Genomic DNA, 14,036 nt, shown 5'->3' on the forward strand with positions numbered 1-14,036 from the left:
ACAGTAGGCTACAGAATGAACGGGCTACAAAATGTCATGCGATAGCACTCAATAAACTTTATAGGGCAACTGGGAAGTTAGCACTAAATATCAGTCACTCATAGCACAGTAGTCCGTCTATGCTTGGAATCTTATCATTTTCAGTTCATTTGAGAAACCTGAATCATTATTATAGGCCTAGAGATGAACTACACATTGATACAAAGTAAATTATTCTTACTTATTAATCGAACATACAAATAATTCTTTATGAAATGAAGTGATACAATGATAATTTGAACTCATTTGAACAATAAATGATCATCTTCAATAATAAACCGATGAACTCAATCATACATGTCCAGAGCTATATGTACATAGTTTTCGGTTCGGGAACAATATTATTTTACAATGACATATTTATTTTCTATTATCCACAAGTATTATTATAGTACAGCTATTTTTAGAAATTAAATTCATCCACAAGGAGCTTTCTATATCTCAATGTTACATTTACATATCCCGCTAGACTTTTCCAGTTTTTACCATTTAAATACTCTTGAACCATTTCATCCGTTATCACCGAGCTTCCAAACCATTTTACTCGGTACTCTGATAGCACCTTACATTTTCCTATAAAATGATAAATATCTTCAATTTCTTGACTATTACATAGTGAACAAATATAGCTGTTTTCCCCCCTATCTACTCTAAAATTCAAGGGCAATAATGACCCTCTCGCTCTGAAAATTATGTTAATCATCCTTCTTTTATTTGAGTCGTTTAAATAATCTTTCATAACTGCGTTATCGGTTCTTAACGTATAATATATTTGATGAAACTGAGAATTTGAAGCTTTCTCCCACCAACTTCCCAGTACATTACGGCGAATTTTATCAATTATATTGTCGCACGTCATCCCCCACCGATCTGGCTGAGTTATAGGGTCCACCCATCCCTCATTAAATTGATTAAATAATTGTTTCCATTCACTACACCAGCCACTATTACTCTGTACCACTAAGCTTGTTAATATTTTAGGGTATCTATGGTCAGGTAATGCAAGTGCTTTTAATATGTATTTGAAATGCATTTTTAGGGTCTGTAGCCACATAATATCCCTCCCGCTTTCTAAATATAGAATATAGTTGGGCGTATTCTGCGGTAACCCGAACATTCGTTTCATGAAAAATCTATTGAAACATTCTACATCCTCCCTACGTTGATACCCCCACACCTGACCAGCATACGTGATAGTTGTTCTACTCACTGTCTCAAAAACTTGCCATTTAGTGGATAACGGTACATCTTCGCTGCCTATAAACTTCCGCCATAAACTATTAATTCCGTATCTTGCTGATGTTAGCTTACTTGAAAAATGTTTGCTGAGGGACAAAGTGGGAGTGAACGTAACCCCAAGATATTTATACTCCTTTATAATTCGAATGGGATCCTCACCATAGTACCATTTTTCATTTCGACTTAATCTACCTCCTTTCCTAAAAACCATAATCTTAGATTTATCTTTGTTTAATACTAAGTTCCATCGAACACAGTACTGTTGCAGCCTATTTATCATACTTTGTAACTCCCTAATATTATTGGAAAATATCACTAAATCATCTGCATAAAGAAGGGAATTAATTTTAGAGTTCCCCACCATCAATCCTCCACCTACACATTCACAAATATCATGCGTGAAAAGCGAGAACAAAATTGGAGAGAGTAGGCAGCCCTGTTTTAATCCGCTCTCAAATCTAATACTCCTTGTTAACCCGTTTTCACACCATACAGAGGAGGACGCGTTTCTATATAAAGCTCTAATCATTCCTACGAATTTACTGGAGATTCCTATCTCAAGAAGTCTATAGAACAGTGCTTCTCTGTCTATAAAGTCATAAGCAGCTTGGAAGTCAATGAAAAAACAGTATATTTTTTTACGCTGTACAGTAGTGAAATATTTTATCAAACTATGCAGGACAAAAATGTTATCTACGGCAGAATACCCTACTCTAAAACCCGCCTGATTCTCGGAGATAATTTTTCTCATTCTAACCCAGTCCTCCAATCTTTTTAATAGTATTCCTACAAATACTTTATAAACGGAATTTGTGAACGATATGGCTCTATAATTATTAGGATTCTTGGTGTCGCCTTTTTTATGTAAGGGAAATATTATTGATTTATTAAAAGACTCAGGGGACGTACACTCATCATAAGTTCTGTTGAAAAATACATACAACAACTCCTTGAATTCTAAAGGTGCTTTTTTGTAAAATTCAGGAGGGATCCTATCCTCTCCTGGCGCTTTTCCGTTTTTAAGCCTTTTCAGGGATATATCTATCTCATCATAACTAATTATCCTATCAAGCGCATCACTATTGATAAGTGGTTCAGCATACATTATTGGTCCACTTGATCTTTCAGGTGTGTATAACCGTTTAAAATGATATATCCACTCATCTGCACTAATATTAGGATTTTTTTTCGACTGAATTCCTTTCAGTTTGCGTACTATCTCCCAAAACATTTTAGAATCTTTAACAGTAGCAAGTTTATTTTTTAAATCTTTCCAGTAATATTCCTTTTTAGTTTTACATAAAGCCTTATATTCTTTTGTTATTCGCACATAGTCATCTCTAACGTCAACGGAATTAGTTTTCTGGAATAATCTAAGAAATGAGAACATGCGTGCTCTCATATTCTCACATTCTCTATCGTACCAGTCGTTCTTTTTAAATCTATTCCTCATTGATTTAGGGACATTTTTGAAATTAGCTGCGTTGTAAATGAGTTGCCTCAACATACTACCGGCCTCGTTGATGCTGTCAGGGAGATTATTGACATTCCTACAATTAGCAGCCAGCTTTTCCGTAAAGCCAGTATTATTTAGACAACTCACCGATAACTTCGGAGCAAGTGGCATCAAACTATTTTCGTTATCGTTACGATAATCACTCAATAGACAAACGCATATTGGCAAGTGGTCAGAGAAACTTACAGGTATAACATTCAGTTTTTTTACTAAATTCAAGCATTCCAAACTTACACAGCATATATCAATAACTGATGCCCCTCTACTTCCTACGAATGTGAGCTCCCCCGCCTCATCACCTATAGTTCTACCATTTAAAATAGCCAAATTAAACTCTTCACAGAAATTCACTAACTTTTTCCCCTTCCTATTAACAATTTTATCCTTAGAGTTACGATCATGAGATATTATATTTGAGAGATTTAACGTTAACTCTAACGGTACATTCTGAGATTCTCCTACTCGCCCATTCATATCTCCCGCAAGAATAATGTTATCTGTATTATCTAGTGTCGACATAAAATCATACAACGCACAGTAGTCCCATTCCCATTCCTCGTCTGACCCACCACTCAGATAAACTGGTACAATTATCACATTTTTATCAGATAATATAACTACATATCTACCATTTAAATTTTCTATTTTATGTTTTAACCCATTTCTAACTGCTATTATTGGCCCTTCTTTGGCCTTCCATACCTTGAATCCCTTATCGCAAAATCCCAAACATAATCATATCCTTCAAGATACTTTTCAAAGAAAACATGATCTCCGTTCTCTACAAATGTTTCTAATAAAATAAAACAATCATAATCTCTTAAGAAATTGAAAAAATCGAAAAGAAACTTACCACGCAGCCCACATACATTATATACTAAAAAATCTATCTCACTTTTCGTCTTTATTTTCTGACTGACGGCATTGGCTCAGTGTCCTTGATCACTCCCAGCTTCACTACGACGTTGATCGGCTCCCTTCAGCGCATTGACGACCGCATCTGCGTCCTCTCCAAGAACATCACGTAGTTTTTCCTCCCCGTCCTGGTTCCCTGATTTCAACGTTCCTTCTCCATCAATTTCAAATGAGACGTTGCGGATAGTAAGACGGTCATGATTTATAAATACTTTTTCTTGTGGTCGTACCCTCATGATTTCCTTTTTCATTACGAACAGTTTCGCCCTGGCTTTTCTGGTCTCTGAGGAAAAATCCTTGTGAACAAAAAACCCTGTTCCCTTGAGCTTTTTCGCATTATTTAGAATATGTGTCAAATCGGCGTTGTCGGGAAAGTTTGCGATGAGTGGGCCTCCATCCCTCGCTGGACCTAGAGGATGGGCCCGGTTAATCCACACATCCGGTCTCGCTCCCAAAAACTGGATACAGAAATTTTTCACCACGTTTACTGCATTGAATGTATTCACATTGAATTTTAGTCCTTTAAAAATCAAATTGTTCCGTCTACTTCTATCTTCCAAGCCAATAACCCGTTTCAAAAGCACTTTGTTTGTGTCCGAAAGCTGAGAAATTTGTTGCTTCAGATTTTTATTTTCGTTCAACACTTCATCCACTACTGTTTTTATCGATGCCACTGAGCTTTCAAAGTCTTCTTTAAGTTTTTTCAGTTTACCATCTATATCCGATGATAGGCGACTTTCTAACTCCTTTAATAATTTTTTCATGGTCTCTTCATCGATCCCCATTGCTGAATTGGATGATTTCTTTTTATGAGAATGTCCTTCGACCTCGGGCGAACTTGTTGACCGGATCCTCTTTGATGAAGCTGTGGGTGAACAGTAGCTTTTTATGTCCGTCTGCATACCACTACAGATTCAGCATACTCACAATATATTCACAATACACACGTTAGTCAACACGATTTATATAGAAACTCGTAAAACTTTAACTGAATACGCGAAAAGTTCAGATTTACTAAATTATTAACTGAATTCAAGACTGATCAAGTAAACCGGCACAAAGTAACTTCGACTCGAAAAATCAGATAAGCGGAGCAAACAAGATAGACGTCTGTCCTGCTCGGCGTTCACTACTCAACTCCCGAAAGAAGCATATAATTATTTTATTTTTAATCAAATTATAAGAAGTGTGCACATTGAATCATATCATTTTTGCATACGTATAATTTTTGATTGCACATATCATTCTGGATTGCACATATCATTTTCCACTTGCAATCCATTTTTTAAAGATAAACAGATCATATCTAAATAATAATAGTGGAAACATTATTATTACTGTTATTGAAGTAACAGTAGCCTAGAATATTTATGGAAAATTAGGATCATCATTGTTTCCTCAAAAAATTTATTGGGAGAAATTTTATTGTGAGAACATTATTCAGGAAAGTCTTCATAAGAGGACTACTTTCAGCAGGACAAGTGAAAAATATTTCTTACAACCCATACCGGTGAACCCTCTATTACAATCTAGGCCAATAGGCCTTTTTTTAGAATGCCAAGAAAATATCTTTTTCAATAAATTAATTGTATTTCAAGTAATAGTTACATGTTTGAACCATTTTTTGTATATTGTTTTTCTACAATTTTTATCTAGCCTACTCTGCCTTGGGACAAACTTTTATGTGCCATGGTTTTTCGATTGTATATCTCAACTCATAGGCCACATAAAGACTTCTGGTTCTTACTAGCTGAATGGTGCCATCCGACGCTACAACTTGAGTAAAATTTCATTGGATTTGGTGTTGATCATTTATTAAATCAAATAAATTAAATTTGAAGTGAGACTAGTTTGTCTATGTGTATTTACGTGTGTATCTATTAGTATTCAAGTGTTTGGCGAATTCCATAAATTTTAATTTCTAAAAGAATGTGTATATCAACTGAACACATGATGAGTATGTGTTTTTTTTTAATTTGATGTCTTTAAAGTATCTGTATTGATGAAATATTTTCAATTTGTCAACTGTTCTCTTTAGTGTTTTAATTTAATTGTACACAGAGTTTATTTTGTCTACACTCAAGTTGGACAAGAGTACCGTTGCTTTATCTTCGTCATTCACAATATAATATTCTGTATAAATTTAGCAATGAATTGTCTCTTATGTGATTATACATTGGACAGACCAATAAGAAGTGTTCTACTGTTTAGTCAGTTTGCAAATTGCATATATTGGACAGTTTTCTTCACAATTTATCCAAATACCCTTTTCTTCAACAAATAAGAACATAACCAGATTAGGCCTACCAGTTAATCTCAGTTGGGTTAAACATCGAATTTTTCAGAAAGCCAATCCATACGTATTTGAATTGCTCACCCAAAACAAAATTTGGATTCAATTTCGTGTATCTGGGAGAGGATTGGGAATGTACGGCTCTACCCACATCTGAATTGCAGGCTTAATATTACCACATTTATATATAAGTTATGTATCAGCTCTATACAATTTTGCTTTAAATAGTTCACATCAATCCCATTATCTGTCCACATATTCTCTGCTGAGGCATATCGGAACTGTTTCTTCAGCTTTAGTAAATATACCCAATTGAATCTATCCTCCTTACCGCGCCAGTTGTGCTACCATAAAATCATAGGCCTAACACTTTTTTTGGTATCTTTCATTGGACATCTCCAGTTTTTTTAAAATTTATTGTTACAATTGCGACTTGATAGCAAGTATTTTAAGCAAAGGTGATGATGATGATGAGTGAGTGAATGATGATGTTTGATGTTTACCTACATTGTGAATATACGGATACAGTAGGCTATATGGATCAACCAATTTTCTGCCTTTTACAGAAAACAATAAGAGCCAGTTCAAACCTAGGGCTGCTTTCACATTGGTGTATTTTGTCGTTTTGTTGCATTATTAAGCCTCATGTTTTCAAATTCATCTTTATAATATCATATGCCCAATATTCAAGATTATAATAAACATATGTAGGGACAAAATTCAAAACATGAGGCTTAATACATTAATACATGCAACAAAACGACAAAATACAACAATATGAAAGCAGCCTAGCTGTCTCAATACAAATTGCCAAGTCCGGAGTGATACAATATAGACTAATGAATATACTTACGATTTCAGCTGTAAGATCATATTGTCAACTGAACAAGGTTCAGCTCATGAAACTCTTATTTTTCTCATTCTTGTTAGATACCCTACCAGACTAACATAGATCTGCACATCATTGCTGATAAATAAAACTTTACTTTGTAATGATTATTAAAAAATTTACCATTGACCATTGTTGGCCATTTATTTGTTGTTATATTATAGAAGATACATAGCAAATGAGATCAAATTTCCATTATAAATGTGGTCTTGATAGTGGATCAAATTGTTTCCTACAATTTTAGGTCAAATTGATAATTTTTGAACCAATATTGACCGAGCTTGAGTCAATTTCCCATCTTTCCAGAGGGTCTTCTTTGCTTGGACAGACTATGCCTGTTTCACTGAATTTGATCCAAGGTCAAATTCAGGATCATGGTGATTAATGGGTGAATAAATGAAACGACATTGCCATTTATTCATTATCATTTTATATTCTAGCTCTAGAATGGATAGATTCTATTTCAATGTTTACTAATTCACATAGCAGAGATTGAAACATAATAGATACTACTCTATTTTCACAAGAGTATATATTGTTGATTTTTATTAGTAGGTATTCTACCTACCATATTTTAATCTTTAAACAAGACATCATCAAGTGTTTCTTGTGGACTGAAATTTCCAATATTTTAAACTACTGTAGCTTCAAATAATAATTAATGCATTTAATCTTCCATCAAAGCATTTTCTAATTCCATCAAGGCAGTTCAATAATTCTGAAATACAGTTCAAGCAGTCAACTTTGAAAATAATTATGATTCCCGCTTTTGAAAACAATACTGAAAATGTAGTACCAAATGTCACCACATAAGTAGGTTAGTCTTGACCGTCCTGACATCTACCAGAAAATATCGGAATGTCAACTGTCATGGCTGTCGAAGGAGTACCACTCATCAAGAAGGCATTGATGTTTTGCGCACCATAAACTATGCCACGAGAGCGCAGCACAGTAGTTGGGTCTAGTTGTCGGTTGGGTCAGATGGTTTTGTGATGTTTATAATATTGGGGCAAATGGTATATTGGGTCAGATGTCTATTGGGTCAAGTGGTTTCGCGGCTTTTCTCTATTTAAAAAATTGGGTCAAGTGGTAGGTTGGGTCAAATGGGAATTGGGTCAGTTGGTATGCTCCCGATATTATTATCCAATGATGATTTATCATTAAATTTGATATAATAATCAATATATTATCATCATTTCATTCAATAAAAGTAAGAGTACCTTTCAATAATATAATTATTAAAATAAAATGGTTGTTATTTAACTAATGTTGAAAAACACTATAGCTAAGTCAGCATATTGTCATTTCAAAGCAAAAACCTAACCCCCTAACCTCCTCTTTTATATTTAAAACATTGATAAACATCAATCTTTGTGAAAACCCGTAATCCCTTCCAGCATATTGCAATTTCGAAGCAAAATCCTAACCCCCTAACCTATCTTTTCACATTTGAAATATCGAAAACCATAATTCTACCTGTACCCTAGCCCTTTCTAGCATATTGCAATTTCAAAGCAAAAACCTAACCTAGCCTTATGAAACAATTTTGAATATAACTTGAAATAACCTAACCCCTAACCCTTTCACATTCAATACTTTGGATTTCAAAGCAAAATCCTAACCCACTAACCTATCCTTTCACCTTTGAAACAACAGAAAACATAACTCCACCTTGACCTTAGCCTCTTCTAGCATATTGCAATTTCAAAGCAAAAACCTAACCTATCCTTATGAAACATTATTAAATATAATCTAAATAAAACCCAACCCTTAACCCTATTTTGCCAATTAGTTGAATTTCTACATTGTTGATGAATGATGTGGCAACCTTGCAATGCGTGAAAGAGATAGCGCCATCTGCTTTGTTGAATGATACATGAGGATATCAACATCATTGAAATCGCACACTGCCATTATAACGTGGACCTCACTATAGATACTCAAAGAATACTTTTGAATAACTATGTGATAACTGTGACCGTTGCTGGCCGTTACTCTGTATCTGAGACAAAGAGAAGCTACTTCTGAGACAGAGAGTGGTTTGTCATCCTTGTACTCCACGACCACGATCCTCCTTGGACTGACTTTGAATTACTTTCTTATAGTAATCAGAAGAAAGTTTCGTTTTCTCTTATAACAATATCCTTACATCTGAAATCTATAATTAATCTTTTATACCAAAAATAAAAATTATAAAATATTGATAACTTACTCCTTTTTTTCTTTCAAGAAACTAATAAATGGATGAATTGGTAAGTGCTTTGAAATAAATTTCACTTGATCATAACCTAAAACAACTGTATTGTGAATATTGTTGATCTTCTCTATACAAATGCAGATGAAAATAATAATTTATTAACTTCTAAGTTATCTTTCAAAAAGATAACTATTTTTTTTCAATTGAAAAAATATTCCAATTCAAAACTTGTTTGTGAATTTCATGTCTGTGACAGCAAAATTGATCACTGAGCTGTAGGCCTAGGTATCTTACACATTATGCTTTAAAAATTGAGATTTAGTCTAGGTTGAGTATGGCCAATCCAATAAATGCCCTTTATTGTTTCTAGTGACATATGCATCTGTTCAAATCTATAAAAAAAACTTCTTATCTATATAAATCGAGCCTTAAATTTTGACATTCAATAACTTTTTTGTGTGCACCGGATTTGTAAAATTAGTTAAATAATATCGGGGCACCGAGCTTTGCTTGTTATTTATTTATTGACTTTTGATAAAACGAAAACAATCCTTCAAAATGATTAGGGAAGTACAAACAGGCACAGCCCAAAACAGTTTCTTTCACGAATTTTGACACTATAAATAGTCCAGGAAGTAGGTTGTGTTCCATACACTTGAATTCAAGTTCAATTTTGTGTTCAAACATTTGAAACAAAAAATTCATCATTTAGATTATATACAAATCAAATTGAATAACAAAATAACACCCACTAATCACTTAAAATTGTCAAATAATGACCAACTTTGAAAATTATTATATACTCTAGTGTAGGAGGATGGCTGCACTTTAGTATATGGCACCTACATAGATCGCTAGAGAAGGTCAAGATGAGATCAACCATGATTTCCAAGGATTAGGTGAAAAAACATGGCGGAAATTTCAAAATGTTTATATCAATTTTTATTTTTTATGATTTTTTTTATGGCTACAATAGGTTTAAAAATGGTGCAATGTTATGTAAAATTTGATGAGGAATCCAATGAAACCAGTTTCAGGTTTGTAACTTCAGTAGTTTTTGAAATATTGCGAAAAAATGTGCAGAAAAGTGCAAATTTTTTGCTTAAAAAGAGGTTAACTTGATTAATAGTTCTTTTTAACTATTGGATTTAGTAGAATCATGAATTCTAAAGAAAAAATGTTGTCACGTGATAGCCCAAACTCAAAATTGTTCGAGATATTTGGGCAAATAAAAATATGGCATCTCCATTATTTGCTACCTAGGAAAAGCTTAGGTTAGGAAAAGCTTAGATAGGGGAAGCTTGGGTTAGGAGAAGCTAGAGTCAGGGAAAGCCTAGGTTAGGAAAAGCTTAGGTTAGGAAAAACTTGGATTAGGAAAAGCTTAGATTGGGGAAAGCTTAGGTTAGGAGAAACTAGGGTCAGGAAAAGCTTAGGTTAGGAAAAGCTTGGATTGGGAAAATCTCAGTTTAGGAAAAGCCTAGGTTAGGGAAAGCTTGGTTTAGGGGCCGCTTAGGTTAGGGAAAGCTTAGATTAGCAGAAGCTTGGATCAGGAAAAGCTTAGATTAGGAGAATCTAGGGTCAGGAAGAGCTTAGGTTAGGGAAAGCTTAGGTTTGGAAAAGCTTAGATTAGGAAAAAGCTCAGGTTAGGAAAAGCTTGGTTTGATTTAATCATTTCTAAAATCTATTAAATAGTCACTAAAATTAGTAAAAAAATGATTAAATATGAAAATTGAATAGTATTGAGTGTGCATTTTTTTTTATTTTCACAAATATCTCAAAAAATTTGAGTTTGGGCTATCAAGTGACTAAACATTTTTTTTTTAGAATTCATGACTCTACTAAATCCAATAGTTTAAAAGACCTATTAATCACCATGAAAAAAAGTTAACCTCTTTTTAAGAAGAAAATTTGCACTTTTCTGCACATTTTTTTGAAATATTTCAAAAACTACTGGAGCTACGAACCTGAAACAGGTTTCATTGGATTTCTCGTCAAATTTTACATAACATTGCACCATTTTTAAACCTATTGTAGCCATAGAAAAATAATAAAAATTAAAAATTGATATAAACATTTTGAAATTTCCGTCATATTTTTCACCTAATCCTTAGAAATCGACAACAATGTTATACATGGTTGATCTCGTCTTGACCTCCTCTATCAATCTATGTAGGTCTCAATGCTAGATTCCGCGGCCCATATACTAAAGTGCCCCCAGGAGGATTATCATGTCATGTCAACAAATCAGATTATGTTGATCAAATCTATTAACTTGTCTAGCGAGATAAAATTTCTTGCTGATTGATTATGATTACACAGCTGGAAATAATTCTGTCTCTCTCCCACACAGGCACACGCATCTCCTGTTATCGAGAGACGACAAAATTATCATTTGTTTGGACTTTTTAACATCAAAATGAACTTTATTCCGAAGTGAAAAGTGTAAATTTAAAGTATTGTGCTCACTATAACCTTAGTGTCCGGTTTCCCATTAGGGAACTTTGGACTATATAAGGTGAGGTGGAACTACCCTTGGGTCTCCCCACCATTCAAAGCCATACGCCAATAATAATATCATCTGTTTTCCAAGGATGAATTATCCTTTTAATGTCGTTCAGCGAGTTTTCCATGGAATCAGACCTTATGGAGATTACCGTTCCACACCATGCCCTATTCAGTGTGTTTGAGTTCTTCCGTTCAAACCAATAAGCAAGAAGCACCTGGATGCAAAATGCTGCATCACGCCTCTTCAGGTATGCATCCAGCTAAAGTTTGTCATGAGATGCATTAACTATTTGGCGGTACGAAGTTTGCCAGGCCAGCTAGTCTAGAATAGAATAAATTTTATTTCACTTGCAAAAAATGCAATACAATATGAATATATAGTACATAGTATATATTTATGCATTATAGTTATAGAATATAATTACAAAGCATTCAAAAAATATAAATACATAACTCGCATATTACTTATTTATGTTTATAAATAATAATAATACTGTAAATTCAAAATTTGAGGAGAATTTTGTATTTTGACCAAATGAATATAAAAAACATCTCGAAAATACAAATATATTATATCAATTGACATTGCACAACCAAAAAATAATGAATTATATGCAAGTGGATTATATGCATAATATTGATGCAAGTGGAATAAATACTAGCTTGCAAAGTGAGAGAAATATTACTTGAGTGCAAGCAGGAGTCAATTGGTTCTTCAAGCGCGCGCGCGCACACACACACACATTCACACATTACAAAAATTATAAATGCCCAATAGGACTCAAATTTTGAGGTGCAAAATTATTCAAAGGGTGGATGATCAAGTTCAATGCAGAACAATAAACCATTCCTCAGCATCATTTGGATGAACTTTGAAAAGACAATGCTTCAGTTTTGATTTCAATTTTTTGAAGGTTCTCAAATTTTTAATTTCTGTAGGCAGAATATTGTAGAACTCCGGCCTCTGCCGTGTTTGCTGGAAATGATTACTCTCAACCATGGGCTGACCATAGCTTCCACTCATCCTATAGAATAGAGCTAGGACCTTGAAGATGTACATATGTCTGAGAGACAATGCGTTTATCTGTTTGAAGAAAGGGAAAGAATGTGTTTGTCTGTGAAGCATGGTTATAAAGAAAACTTATTTTCTATTAAGGATTTCACTTCAAGTTATAAAATTTGTTCAAACAATATGACTAGAAGCCATTACTCAATTCAAAATGAGAGCTGCTTTTTGTGAGCATTATTCAAAGTAAAGTTAAGGATTTTTTGAACAATGGCTTACCAGTATGTCAATATTGTTGATAGACTTCGAATAGTTTCAAGTAGATAACTTTACTGGTAGATTCATTATTTTTCTCAGTAACAAAACTTCAATACATAACATAATTAATCCCATGAAAAGAACCAAAGATAACAAATGTAGAATTGGAACCATACTATAGTAGTCCATCTGACATTTGTTGTAGAAGTATAATATCCATATTGATGTTTTCAAATTTGGATTAGTGCTTTTTGGAAGATTTCTTTTAAATTCCTTGAATTGAATGTGCTTGACTTTCGGATTTTACTAACATTGACTACATCTGATTCAGTATCTGCTTCTTAAAACAATTCTCAATTGCCCAAAGTGTCACTGTTTGTGATTGATAGACTATGTCAAGTGTGGAATGAATTTATTGTCTTCTCATTGATTGTGATGCCACATTGCAGATGGCGGCAGTTAAGCAGGAGAATGATAGCAGCCAAGAACCAGCGCCAGGGTGCAGCACTGCAGGCTCTCCAACCGATGATGGTTCCAGCCAACAATATTTGATCCCTGGCTACAATCTCATATTCATCAAAGAGGATGCATATGGTGAGATTCATTCTATCACTATCCAATTCTTGATTGATTAGCTCTGCTTAGGCGATTAGATTGTGGCAAATTCCTCACATGAAGCTTTTTTATATTCAGGACTGGAAAATCCTGTAAGAGAAAATGTGTAACTATGATATTTCCCAGTAGAATTACAATTAATACTCTCTGTAAAGTCACAAACTTGAAACTACACAATGAAAACTCATATTTAATTGAGTGAACACCACTTTCAATTCTTTTCCACATTACCAAATGAAAAAGTTCTGTAATTCTATTCTATTTCAAAATATGTACATCTTATTATGATTTAATTCACAATGGGAATAAAACTAAATGATTATTATTATTATCTTATTATGAACTCAGTGATTAAAATGATAATGACTGAGTTTTATTATTATTTTTAATTTTCATCACATTACTATGTGAGTTTTTCATCAAAATCTGTCTATGACAAGACTTTGATGAATTATTCTGCTGCTAGGTTTGATAATGCCCTAACCATTGATACAGTGTTGAGCATCACTGCCTTCTGCATTAAGTAGATCTTGTTTCTCGAGGCATCCAGATGACTTAGGTTTG

The 14,036-nt window shown here is 33.7% G+C and overlaps 1 protein-coding gene across 8 annotated transcripts in view; it reads left to right on the top strand.

Annotated features, from left to right (window-relative positions):
- LOC111051292 (gastrula zinc finger protein XlCGF57.1-like) overlaps window positions 1-14,036 on the top strand; it is a 76,706-nt gene that overhangs the window by 37,879 nt on the left and 24,791 nt on the right. For 4 of the 8 annotated variants that reach the window (XM_039432059.1, XM_039432055.1, XM_039432053.1 and 1 more), the window contains exon 3: window positions 13,307-13,451. In XM_039432059.1, coding sequence (XP_039287993.1) covers window positions 13,307-13,451 — 145 coding nt within the window. Of the gene's footprint in view, window positions 1-8,933; window positions 9,144-11,593; window positions 11,842-13,306; window positions 13,452-14,036 lie in introns of those variants that run through there. The other 4 variants (XM_039432061.1, XM_039432062.1, XM_039432056.1 and 1 more) reach the window with 3 other exon arrangements.

The sequence above is a fragment of the Nilaparvata lugens genome, chromosome 7, assembly GCF_014356525.2.
Source record: "Nilaparvata lugens isolate BPH chromosome 7, ASM1435652v1, whole genome shotgun sequence".
Taxonomy (NCBI): Eukaryota; Metazoa; Arthropoda; class Insecta; order Hemiptera; family Delphacidae; genus Nilaparvata; species Nilaparvata lugens.